Source organism: Rhinopithecus roxellana, chromosome 14, assembly GCF_007565055.1.
Source record: "Rhinopithecus roxellana isolate Shanxi Qingling chromosome 14, ASM756505v1, whole genome shotgun sequence".
Lineage (NCBI taxonomy): Eukaryota > Metazoa > Chordata > Mammalia > Primates > Cercopithecidae > Rhinopithecus > Rhinopithecus roxellana.
The window spans coordinates 70,429,414-70,444,642 of NC_044562.1; the positions used below are offsets into that span (position 1 = coordinate 70,429,414).

The 15,229-nt window shown below is 40.5% G+C and overlaps 1 protein-coding gene across 2 annotated transcripts in view; it reads left to right on the top strand.

The window, feature by feature from the left end:
• The window catches only part of PDE11A (phosphodiesterase 11A), a 482,346-nt gene extending 467,384 nt beyond the window's left edge, over positions 1 to 14,962 (top strand). The window contains exons 19-20 of one of the 2 annotated variants that reach the window (XM_010382461.1): positions 13,506 to 13,669; positions 13,746 to 14,020. In XM_010382461.1, the coding sequence (XP_010380763.1) occupies positions 13,506 to 13,661 (156 nt within the window). In that variant the 3' untranslated portion in view covers positions 13,662 to 13,669; positions 13,746 to 14,020. Of the gene's footprint in view, positions 1 to 13,505 lie in introns of both variants that reach the window. The other variant, XM_010382456.1, reaches the window with a different exon arrangement.
• The last annotated feature ends 267 nt before the right edge of the window (positions 14,963 to 15,229 follow it).

Genomic DNA, 15,229 nt, shown 5'->3' on the forward strand with positions numbered 1-15,229 from the left:
GAATAGCATGGGAAAGACCTGCCCCCATAATTTAATTACCTCCCACCGGGTTCCTCCCATGACATGTCATGTCTAAAACCTAGGCAGAGGTTACAACTGTTGGAGTTACAATCCAAGATGAGATTTGGTTGGGGAGACAGCCAAACCATATCAATATTCCAACGGCAAGAAAGAGATAGGGACAAAGGCAAGAGAATGCACCTCCTAGCTGAATAAGCCCCATTTAAAGAGTTTTATCTGAGCCTTTATGAATTCTGCTTACATCTCCCTGGCTACTCCTAAGCTCAAGGTAGATTAAAATTTGTATTGGGTAGGCAACTGCTAACTCTGCTAGGGATACCACAGTTCTGGCAGAATAAATGATCATGTCCTTAAACAGGACAGGAATTATAAAGTTAGAGCCCTTTAAATGCCATTGTTTTCTAGTCTGAGAAGAACTCAACTGTTATGAACCCACTGAATCAGCTATTTAAGTCCTTGCCTCTGCCTGAGTCTTTTTTTATTATTTCACCGTCAGTCTTTTGCCAAACTTCAGCCTTGTATGTTGGTAACCTTGAACCCTGTTCACTCTTTTCCAGGGTGACTCTGCCTCTTACTTGCCCTCTGATCAATCTTGACCTCCACAGACCTAAGTCATATGAACACATCTGAGATCACAGCAGCACTTGAGTCTGTTAAGGAAAACATTTATTAGCTAATGAGATATTCCTGAACATAAACAGGCAATTCCTATCTAGAAATGCACTTTTCATTCATAATTCTAACCAGCAGGCTGACCTAGTCAAACTCACATGCCAGCATTACACATATGGTACGTGGTTACCAACCTGGGCTCTGCAGTCAGAGACCTGAGACCAAACCCTGGCTCTGTGGCCCCAGGCAAATTATGTAGCCTTTCTGAGCCTGATTTTCTCCTCTCTAAAATGGGTTGATAATGCACATACCTGGTAGTTTTGATAATTTAATGAGATAAACTATATGAAGCATAAATATACCACAGTGTCTTACACAGTTACGTGTGTAACCTACATAAATAATTATTATTAATTTTCCAACCTCTGCAAATAACACAAAAAAGATATGTTTTAAGGCTGGTATCTTTAATGTGAATGCTTAAAAACATCCGAGGAAGTCTGGGCTCGCTTCTGTGTTCACCATTATAGCTTGATTATTTGTTTTTCAAAGCAAGTTTTAAAAACTGCTGGAAGCCTTCTATGGTAGTTAATACATTATCTTAAGCAATTTAATGCAAATTAATTTTTACACAACTTTGAGTTTCAAAAGCCATTGAACTGGGGAGGGAAGGAGTGAGGTTTAGGAAGAGTCTGTTTGCTGCCTTCCATCTGGACTCCACAGCCAGCTCCATCTGCTCTCACATATAGTAACTAACACTTTAGCTGTCTCCTGCCAAATGCACCATGTGGAGTCTAGCTTTTTTTTTTTTTTTTTTTTTTTTTTTTTTTTTGACTCAGGAAAATGTGAAAATGCATATAAAGATGTGTATTTCAGGATTTCTAGAAAACTTGGTGGGATTATTTTGGCATTTCAACGTTCTGTTTTGGTACCACAACCCGTTTTCCATCAGACTTTATGGTTTTGTTTCTATTTTGTTTTGTTTCTGGATTTCATTCTCTCTTACTACCACAATACTCTTTTTCTAATAGGGTCTTATAGGCCACATTGAAGGATTTGGACTTGTGTTGATGAGCATATTCATATCAAATAGGAGCCACTGAAAGTCTTAGAGAAGTGAATGGCAAGCTCAAGTTTGTGTTTCTGATTGACTGCTCCATGGTGGCTTCAATATGGAGTGTCGATTGGACAGGGGCAAGAGGAAGGCTGGGAGACTGGTTAGGAGGCTGCAGTAGATTTAAAACAGTCAGGGGGATGATGGTAGCCTAAACCAAGGTTGGGGAAATGGCAACAGAATCATGTTCAAAGATACTTTGGAAGTGGGGTTGACAGGACTTTGTGACAGATTGGATGTAAGCAGAAGAGGAAGATGTCATGGATGACCCATGGATATCTGGGTAGGACAGCTGGATATATGATAATGTCCAGTTCCCTGACAGAGTAAACCTAAGAGGAAGGCTTGAGGGAAGGTGAGGAGTTCAGTTCTAAACAGTCCATCCACTGAGTTTCTGGCCTCTACAACCCATACAAAAGTAGAAGGCTGGAAAGTCAAAGTGATTTCCAGCCAACTGCAGCACTGAGATGTGGCATGTAAAATCTGGGAGTATCTCAGATTAAATCATGAATAATCTTAACCTTTGGACCTAAGAGGGATTAGCAGTTCAACAATTCACTAATTCATAACTTAGGATCTGCTCCCACAATTGGCTACCTGTCTCTGAAATCATACACCTTGAACAGGAACCTGTTTCTTGAAGATGCTCTTTGCACCTGTAGCTGTTGGACAGGCACATGAATTTATGAGAATTTCAGGGCCTGCCACCATTTGCATGTTCTCTTGTCCCTCCTGCTGAAGAATCTGAGCAGAGATGATAACAGTTGGTCACATCATCAATGATTTTCCATTTCAAAATACCAACTTCCAATGATTTTTTTGACATTTTCATCCAGAAAGGGAATAATCATGGTAGTAAAGTGATCATGACCTCGTAACAGGAATATGCTGCCTCAAACAGATACATAAGATAAGTTCCAAGTCTAACTTTATATTTTTAAAAATAGATATTAAAAAATACTCTAAGTTCTTTCTCCTCTACAGTATATTGTGTCGCTTAGTTTCTGATTATTTCTCTTGGGTAAGGTGGAGGTGAGAGAAGGCAAAAAATAATAAGTGATGTCACTAGCAACTCTCGAAATAGACTTCAACAACAGGAGGCCAAAACCATCTTCTCTGTCCTTTTTTTTCTTAATAAATGTCTTCTTTTCTTAATAAATGAATAGTCAGACAATTTCCTCAAAGTTTTAAAAAATATATTAATGACACAGTTGGACATTTTCAGGTTCAAACACTAATCTGGTTTTAATTTGATGGGGTTCCTCTATGCCCCTTTCCAACAACAGAGTGTAGGAGTACTCACTTTTTCTAAGAGCATGGCTTCTCTCTGCTACTTTCTTGTCCCACATCTGCCGTCTCTATCCAGCAGCTGGGTTCCAAGAAGTAACTGTGGTCAACTAATAAGCACAAACTGAGCCAGATAATAACAGATGTGGACCACAATGGCAGAGAAACATCAAGGCCAGAATCTGGCTCCTAGCAGGTTGGCAAACATAAAAAGAAAGGCCCAGGAATAATGGTAGTAAGAGAAAATATATCCATTTCCCAAGTGGTTCATTCTAGGTGTGTTTTTACAGCAGGATTTTGTAGCAGGTCAGAACATCCAATTCCCACTCTCAGCCACTGGCAGCTGTCCTAGCCTTAATTCTTCTTCCTGCCACTGTTCTATGGGGAGGAATGGAGGACAGGCTGCTGCTTCTAGGGTCACTGTGCCAGATGTTGAAGATACAAAGATAAAAGACCTTGTTTCTACTCTTTCTCTCTCTCTGAGCTTGTGGGATACTAAGCAAGACAGAGTTTTTAAAACCAGTGATAAGGGACCTCTACTACTAGCCATGATTGAGTAACAGGGGCCAAAAAAAAAAAAACCTGAAAAATATTTGAAACAACACTTTTCAGACAATGGGCAACAGACAACATAATACACTGGTTCCTGAGTGAGGAAAACGAATGAAGTGAGTCCTACAACTGTTCCAGCTTACTGCCAGGAGAGAATTTCTAGGCCATGGCACAGGTAGGGGGAATCCAGGCAGAGCCCAGTGATCTTGCTGAATTAAGGAGGCAGAGCTAGGAGTCTAGGGATGCCAAAGAAGTTACGGTTCCCAGGGAAGAGTAAGAGAGAAGAGAGGACTGCACAGAAAAAGCTCCAGAGATCTGCAGAGGGCCACTCTGAGTCTTCAGGTTAGTGATGTTCATCATATCCATGCGAGAAAACTACTGAGGCTGAAGCGAAAAGGAGTGAGTAGTGATCCACAGAGGTCACACAGACTGGGGAAAATAGTCCATGCTCCTGCCAGCCACAGTACCCAAGAAAAGCCTTGAAATACATGAGTCATTGGATACAGTTCTCAGAAGGGTATTGAATCAGTAGTGGGAGCAAATTAGCCCTCCACAAAAAAAGGCTGCTTTGGAACCAGCTTGCGCAGCTGAAGAGCAAGCCCCAAAGGGATTGAATTGTTTCCAAATAACCTAACAATATTCCAGAACAAAACTGAAAAAGGCTTAAAGCAATGGGAAAAAAATCCATCACATAACAATATAAACTGTACAATGTCTGATGTTCATCAAGAATTACCAAACATGCAAAGAAGCAAAAACATCTGACGCATAATAATTAGAAAAAGCAATCGATACAGATTCAGAGATTACATAGATCACAGACTTGGTAGAAAAAGACATTAAGATAGTTATTATACTTAGATATTTCAGAGGGTAGAGGAAAGATTAAGCATGATTAAGAGGTCATGAAAGATATTTAAAAGACCCAAATCAAACTTCTAGAAATGAAAACTCTAATTTTTGAGGTAAAAAAATATAGTAGATGAGATCCATAGCAGATTAAGCCCTGCAAAAGAAAAACTCAGTGACAGCAACAGAAACTATCCAAAATAATATAGAAAAGATGGAAGAGAAATGAGCAGAGCATCATTTGAGCTGTGAGACAACACTAATAGCTAGATATGTATGATTAGAGTACCAGAGGGAAAAGATAGACGTAAAACATAGCTGAAGACAGGGTGGTGGAAATAAATAAATGAACCCTGCAGTTTGAGTTCTTCACTTACCAAGTGAATGACCACGAGTGAGTTCTTCATCCAGGCCTTGGTTTTTCTCAATTATATATAGAAAAAGAGGATAATAATAGTATCCATTTTGGCCGGGCGCGGTGGCTCAAGCCTGTAATCCCAGCGCTTTGGGAGGCCGAGACGGGCGGATCATGAGGTCAGGAGATCAAGACCATCCTGGCTAACATGGTGAAACCCTGTCTCTACTAAAAAATACAAAAAAAAACTAGCCGGGCGAGGTGGCGGGCACCTGTAGTCCCAGCTACTCGGGAGGCTGAGGCAGGAGAATGGCATAATCCCAGGAGGCAGAGCTTGCAGTGAGCTGAGATCCAGCCACTGCACTCCAGCCTGGGCAACAAAGCGAGACTCCGTCTCAAAAAAAAAAATAATAATAATAATCATAATAATAATAGTATCCATTTTGTAAGGTTCCTGAGAAAATTATATGACAGTGTTAAAGAACCAAGATTCTCAATGAAGCCAAGCAGAAGACACATGAAGGACACTACAGCAACGCACATGACAATCAAATTGCTGAAAACCAGCACTTTTAAAACTTGGCTTAAAAGGAGCCAGAAGGGGGAAAAAAGACAAGTACAAAGAGACAAAAATACAATCAGAAGACAGGATCTTTGAAGAACTGCAAACAAATACAAAGACATTTTCAATGTGATGGATAGAATTGGAGAGATGGAGAGTGTGCTACAGGCATGCCTAAGGAAGGAGAGTTCTGGTTCTATACCAGAAGATCAGGGAAGACTTCACAGAGAAGACAGAATGGTGAAGGATTAGTTCTCTAGGGGAGGAATTTTCCACATGATGCATTAGAGTCAGAAAGACTTAGGTAAACATCCTGGCTCCATCTCTCACTATATGACCATGGACAAGGCACTTAACCCAAGTGAACCTCAATTTCCTTATCTATAAAGTGGAGATGATAAAAGTACCTACTTCGTGGAACTACTGCGGAGATTTTATGAGATAATGGCCTTTAGGCCCTAGCCCAGCAAAATGAACGTTCAATATATAGAAACTCCTCTTATTTCTCCTTCCTAAATGTCTTCAGAAAAAGGAGGTGAGGAAGAGTATATATTTGACCCAAGAAGAAGTCTTTTCTTCTCTGCTGCCAGAGATGCTGTTGGGGTTCAGACTGTAGCTAGTTACTATTATTCCTCCTTCTATTTAAGGGGAAGCTGAGTTCATTGAAGACCTGATGGAGTGAGATAATACTTAGAGGCAGCAGAGCAGTGGTTCTTAACTGGGAAGATGCTGCTCCCCAGAGGACATTTGGCAATATATGGAGACATTTTTGGTGGTCACAACTTTGGGGAGGGATGCTACTGGCTTCTAGAGCATTCTATAATGCAAAAGACAGCCCCCACCATAAAGAATTATCTAACCGAAAACATCAATAGTGCTGAGGTAGAGAAACCCCGCAGTTTGAGTTCTTCACTTACCAAGTGACTGACCACGAGTGAGTTCATCATCCAGGCCTTGGTTTTCCTCAATTATACATATAAAAAGAGGATAATAACAGTATCCATTTCGTAAAGTTCCTGAGAAAATTATATGACAGTGTTAAGCACTTATTACAGTCTGACACCAACTAAACATTCAGTAAAGGTTTGCTAATGATAGTAAGAGTCAGTGAAACACACTGAAAACACCTGTAACTGGTCAAAGATGATGGATTTGCTGTAAGAGATTTTGGTAGATTCAAGTACCATTTGGGGAGTTTCTTTCAGAGAGGGAGTAAAACCAAAACCTTCTGGACAACATGATTGTGATACTTGAGTGATACCAAGTGTACTGTGTAGAAATTAGCATCTGGAGTATACAGAGAGGAGAGGGATCAAATTCTAGATTTGTGTATCCTTCTTAGCTCTATCCACCTTCACACTATCTCTCCAAGGCCTTAATCTAAACAATAGCTATGGTTTCTGTTCCCTCTCTCTTATTAGTATGGCTAATATAAAAATCCTGCTATATATCTTAAGTAAAATTATATTCCTTGATTCAGTAATATCTACCACAATGCAAATACACATTCCCTTTGACCTAGCAATACCTATTCTAGAATTTGACTCTAAACTTCGTATCTATATAGAGGCTATGTACAAGGATATCCATTACAGCAATATTTGTAATGGCCAAATATAAACAATGTTTGGGTTCCATCAAAAAGGAACTGGTTAAACAAATTTTGACAGCAGTGGAATACTAGTTAGCCACAAAAAATGAGAAATTCTAATTTTGTAGTGATATGAGATTTTTCCCAAGATATATTAAGAATAAAAGGCAAAGTGCAGATCAATATGTATGGTGTACTACCATTTGTAAAAAGGGGCAAATATATTATGTGCTTACATATTCAGAAAAATTTTCTTGATTATCTACTCAAGACACTGAAAACATCTGTTGCCTCTAGGGGAGGAAACTGAATGGCCGGGAAATAGTAGAAGGGTGATTTTCTGTTGCACCTTTGTACCCTTTTGTATCCACGGAACTATGTGAATGTGTTCCTTATTCAAAACATAAATAAAATATGGAATAAACTGTATGTGCTGGTCACAAGAGAACTCAACAATGGAGTGTGAATAAAATCAGGAAGGAAGTGGGGTCCCTCAGCCACCTAGATGACCAGATGCCCAGACTGTGTGCCATAGTGGGGCAAATATCCCAGGTCCTGTCTGCGATGGGCCAGGAGGGAACTGGAAGGAACTTGGGGCCCCAGTGATGTCAAAAAGGTTGCCCCAAGGGAGAAGCACTGCATCCCAAATAGGGTTTTTAGGTCAGCATCAACTCTGACCTGCACGTGAAACAAAACCTGAGTTATCAGTCCTACACTACTAAAGAAAATTCTGGTTTAAAGAGAGAGCACCCTGAGGATTAGAACCATTACGTAGAAGTTACAGGGGTATAGATTTCAGTTCAACATAAAGGAACAACATTTTAAAAACAGAACAATCAAAGACTAAATGGACTCCCCTGGGAGGTGGTGCACGCACTGGCTCTGAATGGGTTTCCATGGTGGCTGCGTGATTGTGCAGCAGGGATGCCACAGAGGAGAGTCAGGTGTCTTGAGGCTGATGCAGCCGCATGTATAACCTTTAGAATTCCTCCGTGTGTATATGGAGAGTGATCAGATGGGTGCTAAGTTTTGCCCCTTCTCTTTCACTGAGGAGTGAGGCAAACTAGACAATAGCATTCCCAAAGAACCCATCACGTGTCACTTGATGAGAAACTTTTAAATACTAGAAGCAATTCTCTTGATGATGACTCACTACACAAAATCACCATAAGCCTTGGAATTTAGGTTCGTGGATAAACCCTTGCTTTACTAGTATTTTAATAGTTCCATATTCTCTCAGCTAACTGCATTTCTGTAGCAAATTTAGAGTGTAAGAGTAAGTCGGCCGGGCGAGGTGGCTCACGCCTGTAATCCCAGCACTTTAGGAGGCCGAGGCGGGGGGATCACGAGGTCCAGGAGATGGAGACCATCCTGGCTAACACGGTGAAACCCCGTCCCTACTAAAAATACAAAAAACTTAGCCGGGCATGGTGGCGGGCGCCTGCAGTCCCAGCTACTCAGGAGGCCGAGGCAAGAGAATCATTTGAATCCGGGAGGCGGAGCTTGCAGAGAGCCGAGATCGCGCCACTACACTCCAGCCTGGGCGACAGAGCGAGACCCCGTCTCAAAAAAAAAAAAAAAAAGTAAGTCTTCAAGATAGGAGTTTTGTAACCTTTGCCTAGAACCAGCACCTGGCCACAGGAAAACGATATTCCAGTATGGCAATTCTGTGTTTCAGGAGAATATAAAACAAAAAGAAAGAGGAATTCTGAGAAATATGTATTCCTCCTCCCTCCCCGATTTCCTTATTTCACACAAAGGAAGCAAGAAGTAGAACAAAGAGCAAGGATAAAGGGAAGAAAGCTGTTTGGGGCTACGCCAAATAAACTTAAATGGCTTAAGGAATAAATTGGTGGAATGATTCGAATCATGGGCAGGTGCTATGAATGTAATTTAGTAAATGCTTGGGAACCTGCCAGGGAAGGAAAAAATGTGTTGCTTTTGAGATCGTTTCCCAGCAGCTTCATAAAAGAAAACTGATTACAGGAATTTAATAAGTAAAACAGAGCCAGAAATATTGTAATCAAATGAGTTTTTAATTACATATCGAGCAGAAAAAAATTCCTATTTGTACTCCTGGGATTAAAAAAAAATAAGTTCTAGAGAAATGCTTTTGTAGCAGGAAAATAACATAAACACTAATTTCCATAGGAATTATAGTAGTCAGTTTAATTAAAAGGCTTGATCAGAGTAAAGAGAAGCTGGTGCCAAGCTATACTAAATAAAACCATGACAGTTGTGGCTACCTCACACTATTGTCTAAATGAAAACACTGTGCATTGAGCAGAAAACAAGCACCTGCATTTTTCTCATGGAAATAAAGGGGATTTTGATCACTGCTGGAGTTACAATGTTGCTTTATTATCATATGAAATAACTAGTAAATCTGATTTAAAATTAGATGTTTCTGTTTAGTGTGATAAACATCACTGTTAAGAGAGAGACAGAATATACTCTGTCTTAAGGACATCGGGCTTTCAATGCCCAACCCCACTCCCTTAACTTACATCTAGTTACATTTTACTCATATTCATGTAACTCCCTGGAGCACAGGATTATCTGGGCAGATAAATTAGGTTTACTAACAGGTGGTTTGCAGTTGGGCTTGGAGCCATATACTCTGGCATTCTAACAGAAAAAGGGCTATTCTTCCTGTTGGAGGACTTACTATTGACTACTCCCTAACCACAGTCATGCTCGGAGAAGTCTTTTCAGAAGGTGTGCTGAAATCATAGTGGCTTAATGATATGTTCACCTTTTGTGCCCCTTATGATGAATGGGATGCACCTACAAGGTGTCTACATGGGACCAGGGATATAACCCTGTCCACAGAACAAAAAAATAGCTTACTGACCCAAAGCATAAACGGGGAAATCACCTTTCCGTAGGCTAATAATCTCACAACTTCTGTGTTCCTTCTTTTATTTATTTCTTTATAAGGAAAATAAAAACTACCTTATAGGCCTTAGTGCAACAAGAAAGGGAAACTTTAATTTTTCAGAATTTTGGGGAGCCTGGGAAAAAACTGGCTGGTTGGCAGTCCAGATCTGTATAAAAGCAGTGAGACAGGGCTGGGGAGAAAACTGGATTACTCTCCATGGGGTAAAAGCTGTGCCCTTTGAGATGAAGAGGAGTATGTAAGAGTAAGTCAGTGGGTAAGTCACTTCCCCTGTGACAACCTCTAAAGTCAGTACAGTTAGTAGGCATCCAAAATGTTGAGGGTGATAGGATTTCCTGTGCAAAGGGGAAATAAAATGAAACACTGCATTAGGAATGGTGCAGAGTGCAGTCAAGAGGGCCAAGTAGACTCAAGAAGATGTCAAAGAGTACAAGGAAGTAAGACTTGGAAATAACTGGAAGGAGTCTGAAAGGTCCACCAGAGCATGAAATAGATTTGAGGTCTAATCTCAAGTCTAAAGGGATGGGGAGGCCTCAAGTGACATAAGATTACGGTCAAAGAACAATGTCAGAAATTCATGACAGTTGTATACATATGCAAGATGACGGGTGATAGAATTGATGGATGAGAGGAAAGAAGAAAGGAGAGATGGGTATGAGTAAGTCAGAAGGAAGGTCCTGGTGTCAACCCTTACCCCAAATTGATGACAACAGCAATCACATTCAATGTGTCCTCAGCAGTTCATGTCTTCAGTCTCCTCATCACCATCACAGTCTCTAAAAACAGGAATGATACAATTACTAGCTGGTTGGAATTGTGCATTGACAAAGGTTGAAGCCATACAATTTCAAGATGTGTACCTTATTATTCCTTGGTTTTTCTTCTTGACTCTTTAAGACCTTCCCTTTTATGCTACATCTTCAGCAGATTTCTCTATATCTTCATTCTATATGCCAGGTTAGTGTCCTATCCCTGACTTTTACTTGAGAAAAACAATGGTTTTCTCCATAGCTTCCAAAACAAATGGAAAGATTACAAAAGGAACCCCTAACTTCCTATATGGATTCTTATCTTCCTCCTGTGGTGGAAGGACTAAGGATCATTCATGATCCTAACATGTGGGGGACATGTTTTATCATCTGTAAAATGCACAGTCATTGTGAGGAATAGCTGAGATGAAGTATGTAGAGCAGCCAGCAATGTGTTTAACACATAGGAGGTGTCAGGTGTTAACAGAAGCTCCCCCTCATCCACATGGGATGCCAGCTTTTTATACTTCTTTCAGATCCTGGAGATGGAAAACAGGCCCAAGAAGTATGAATGATTAAAAATCCATACATTCTCATTGATTCTGTCCATTTGTAAACAGATTATAAAATACCGTGTGTGTGTGTATATATATGTGTGTGTGTGTGTGTGTGTGTGTGTGTGTGTGTGTGTGTATGTATTTTTTTTTTGAGATGAAGTCTCATTCTGTTGCCCAGACTGGAATGCAATGGTGTGATCTCAGCCCACTGAAACTTCTGCCTCCTGGGTTCAAGCGATTCTCCTGCCTCAGCCTCCCAAGCAGCTGGGATTACAGGCGTGTGCCACCACGTCTAGCTATTTTTTTTTTTTTTTTTTTTGTATTTTCAGTAGAGATGAGGCTTCACCATGTTGGCCAGGCTGGTCTCAAACTCCTGACCTCAAGTGATCCACCCACCTCAGCCTCTCAAAGTGGTGGGATTACAGGCTTGAGCCACCTCGTCGGGCCATGTTCTGATTAAATGTTCTGATCATTTAACCAGTTAGAAACATAATGGAAAGATTTCATTCAAGGCAAAACCCAAAAGTTAGTAGTGTTTATCTCTTGAGTTATGAGATTATAAATTATCTCAATTTCTTACTTTTTAAACCTATTGTTTCTATATTTTCTAACACCAACATGTTACTTAAAATATATAAAATAACTGTGGGCTGGGCGCGGTGGCTCAAGCCTGTAATCCCAGCACTTTGGGAGGCCAAGATGGGCGGATCACGAGGTCAGGAGATCGAGACCATCCTGGCTAACACGGTCTCTACTAAAAAAAATACAAAAACCTAGCCGGGCAAAGTGGCGGGCACCTGTAGTCCCAGCTACTCAGGAGGCTGAGGCAGGAGAATGGCGTGAACCCGGGAGGCGGAGCTTGCAGTGAGCTGAGATCGGGCCACTGCACTCCAGCCTGGGCGACAGAGCCAGACTTCGTCTCAAAAAAAAAAAAGAAAAGAAAAGAAAAATAACTGTGAAGGGAAGAAAAGGTATTATTTTTAAAACAATCCTCCAAAACCTCATGTTTTAAAAGGACAAAGACCATGTTTCTAAAAGTTAAATGTCATCAAAATCTTATGTCCCTTTTCACTGAGCTGTCCAGAAAATTAAAAGGCTTCTAGACTCTTTGTTACATATGTTCTACATGGATGGCTTTACTTATACTTATTATTCATCTTTACTGGCATATAGGTACATAATAGATATTTTTGCTGATCATATTTTACTGGTTGAATATGTTAGAAGCCTTTCATTATGAAAAGTTAAAAAAAATTAAAATAAGGAAAATGTAGATATTCATGCATTTAAAAGAAAGAAAATAATCAGTAAAGTAGAGAATAGTGGAATTTTCCTGTTAGGCAGAGTAAACTCCATGCCCCTCTGACCTGTAAAATATTTACGTATTGCTCTTTAATCTGAGCTCCTTGAATTTGTTTTAGTCCCAGTTTAGAAACAAAATCCTCGGCCCTGCCCCAAGCCCTCTGATATGAAAGCTGAAGAAGGACTCATTTGCATTAAATTAAAGTAAGCCATCTTACTTTTAGGGCTCTCATTCCACTACCAGGGGCAAACCAGGAGCAGTGAGACAAGCTTATACCATTTGGGAACAGGAGGACTCTCAAAAACACACACACAAAAAAAATTACTCACAAAATAATATACTTAGAAGAGTCTAGCACAAGTGAGGATGCTAAAGCCTGACTTTCATCAGCCTGGAGGTCCATCTGCCCCTGGCCACACCTTACATTCCCTCTTCCCTCATCCCCCTTTCATCCCTCTGTCACTCTCTTCCACACTGCTTCCCTTTCTGCCATGTCTATTTCCATGCATGTTTCCATGCTTTGTATATTTAGCACAACTCCCAGATCTTTAGCTTTAAAAATGAGCACCTTCTCATTTCAGGATTTTACTTGGCCTTTCCTATTCAATTAAGTCCACCCAGAGTCATCTATGGTAGAGCAATTGTAGGATTATTTTGTAAAAATTGAAGTTCATAGTCAATTGAGATCTGGAGCCCTCTATGGTAGGCAAAGATGCACACATAAGTAGGCATATGTGAGCTGGATATTTTGTTTCCTGTCTTGCTTGATGTAGTTGTAAAACAGGATTCGAGTCTACATGGCTGGTGTCCCCTAGAGTTGTACACAGCCATGCTGGTGATGTCTTCTTTTTTCATTCTCTAAGTAGGCTCTATTAATACAACACATTGGTGTTAAATGCATATTTACTTCTTGTAAATAGCTCTTGTTTATCAAAAATAATCATCACTTTCATTTCCTACAGCCAGTTTACATTCTCCTCATAAATGAAAGGGGGAAAATCATGTCAGTTACTCTGTTTCCTCTCTCCTCCACCTGTATTTTGTTTTGTTTTAGGCACTGGTGAAGGTCAATGTGAAACTGAAGCCGATGCTAGATTCAGTAGCTGCAAACAGAAGTAAGTGGGAAGAGCTGCACCAAAAACGGCTGCTGGCCTCAACTGCCTCATCCTCCCCTGCCAGTGTTATGGTAGCCACGGAAGACAGGAACTAACCCTCCAGGTCAGCTGCAGCTGTGAAGTGACTCAGCCTGAAGGGCCACTTTCAGTCCAGCCATGTCATCCTTTTGTTCTTTTAGTTCAGAAAGACCTAACATCTCAAGGATGCACTGGGAAGCATGCCTGGGCTTTCACCTTGAAGCGTGGTCAGCAGCAGAGAGAGCAACGGGAAGGACAAAGAAAGAGGTGGGGCAGGGAGCACACCACAGGACCCTCACTTTTCCCTAATGGACACGCATGGGCTGAAATGAAGATTCTGGGTAGGGGACTGTTTTGGATCCAAGGATCTGTGGACAGGCGGCCTTCTCGCTCTGAGCTGAGGGAACACTGAACAGTAAAAGCGTCATTAGCGCTGCTTCATTTTGTATATGGCTTTTCCGTTTGTTACAAGCCAAACACTGCCTGTCTTTGCTTCCTGTCCCTGAATGCCTTTTTGTGCCAGACCATCCCAAGAATCCTAATTTGTATTCCATAGAGGTATTTTATTTTTAATCCTAGAGCTTCTTATTGATGGATCCTTTAGAATTGCCTATCCTTATAAATACTGGTCAATCCCAGTTCTCCCCCTAAAAAGGAATACATAGTAGGAGTATAGCAAATGTGTTTGATGGGTAATTCTAGACTTGGACTACGGTACCCTTTTCCAGAGTTTTAAAATGCAACCTTCATTATAGACCAAGTTTTCTCCCAGAAGGAATGGATTGATAGATTTTGATTAAAGTAAGGGTGGAAGGAAATCTGTAGCTGGATTCACCACAGGTGACATCTAGAAACTATGGTTCACAGGACAGGGCAGAGCCATGAAGACTAAGATTGACCACCTTGAGTTCTCCTAGTGAGGAGTTCTGTTATAAAATGTAAAGTTACTGCCAGTAACCAACTTAAAGCAAACTATAGGGGTCCCTAATTTTGGATTTTTCTTTAAGTGTAAGAAATAATGCTTCAAATGTTAAGAAATAACAGTCTGGGCAAAGAACGCATATTCTATAGGAAGCCAAGTTTACAATAGGTAAGAATAAACCGTATTAAGTAGATGTAATGACTAGAAAGCTGCTTTGCTCCCTGTTTTGAGAAATTGTGGATATAATATGTCTTATCCAAAGAACGCTGGGCTAGAAGATAGATTTCTATCCCTAGCTTTGGCATTATTGACTAGATTGACTTGAACAAGTCACTTCACTTCTCCAAGCTTGTTTCCTTACTTGTCAAATTAGATTACACGAGGAAATGATTCTTGAACATGTTTTAACCTTACAACTCTTTGTTCAAATAAATCTTTCAACGAATCCCCAACATATAAAACATCAAAAAGCTGAATTCCTATGTGAATTATAAGCAGGGTTTGGACATCCAGAGCACCTACAAACCTTCATCTCTTTGATTACATACATGGGGGTCCACAGGGACTCTGAGGAGTTTGAACATCCCTGGACTAGATTAAACCTGAGGGCCATTCCAGCCCTTAACAAAATATAAAATTTACAAACCATTTTTGTTGTTATTGTTGTTGTTTGTTTTTGTTTTTTGAGACGGAGTTTTCACTCTCATTGCCCAGGCTTGAGTG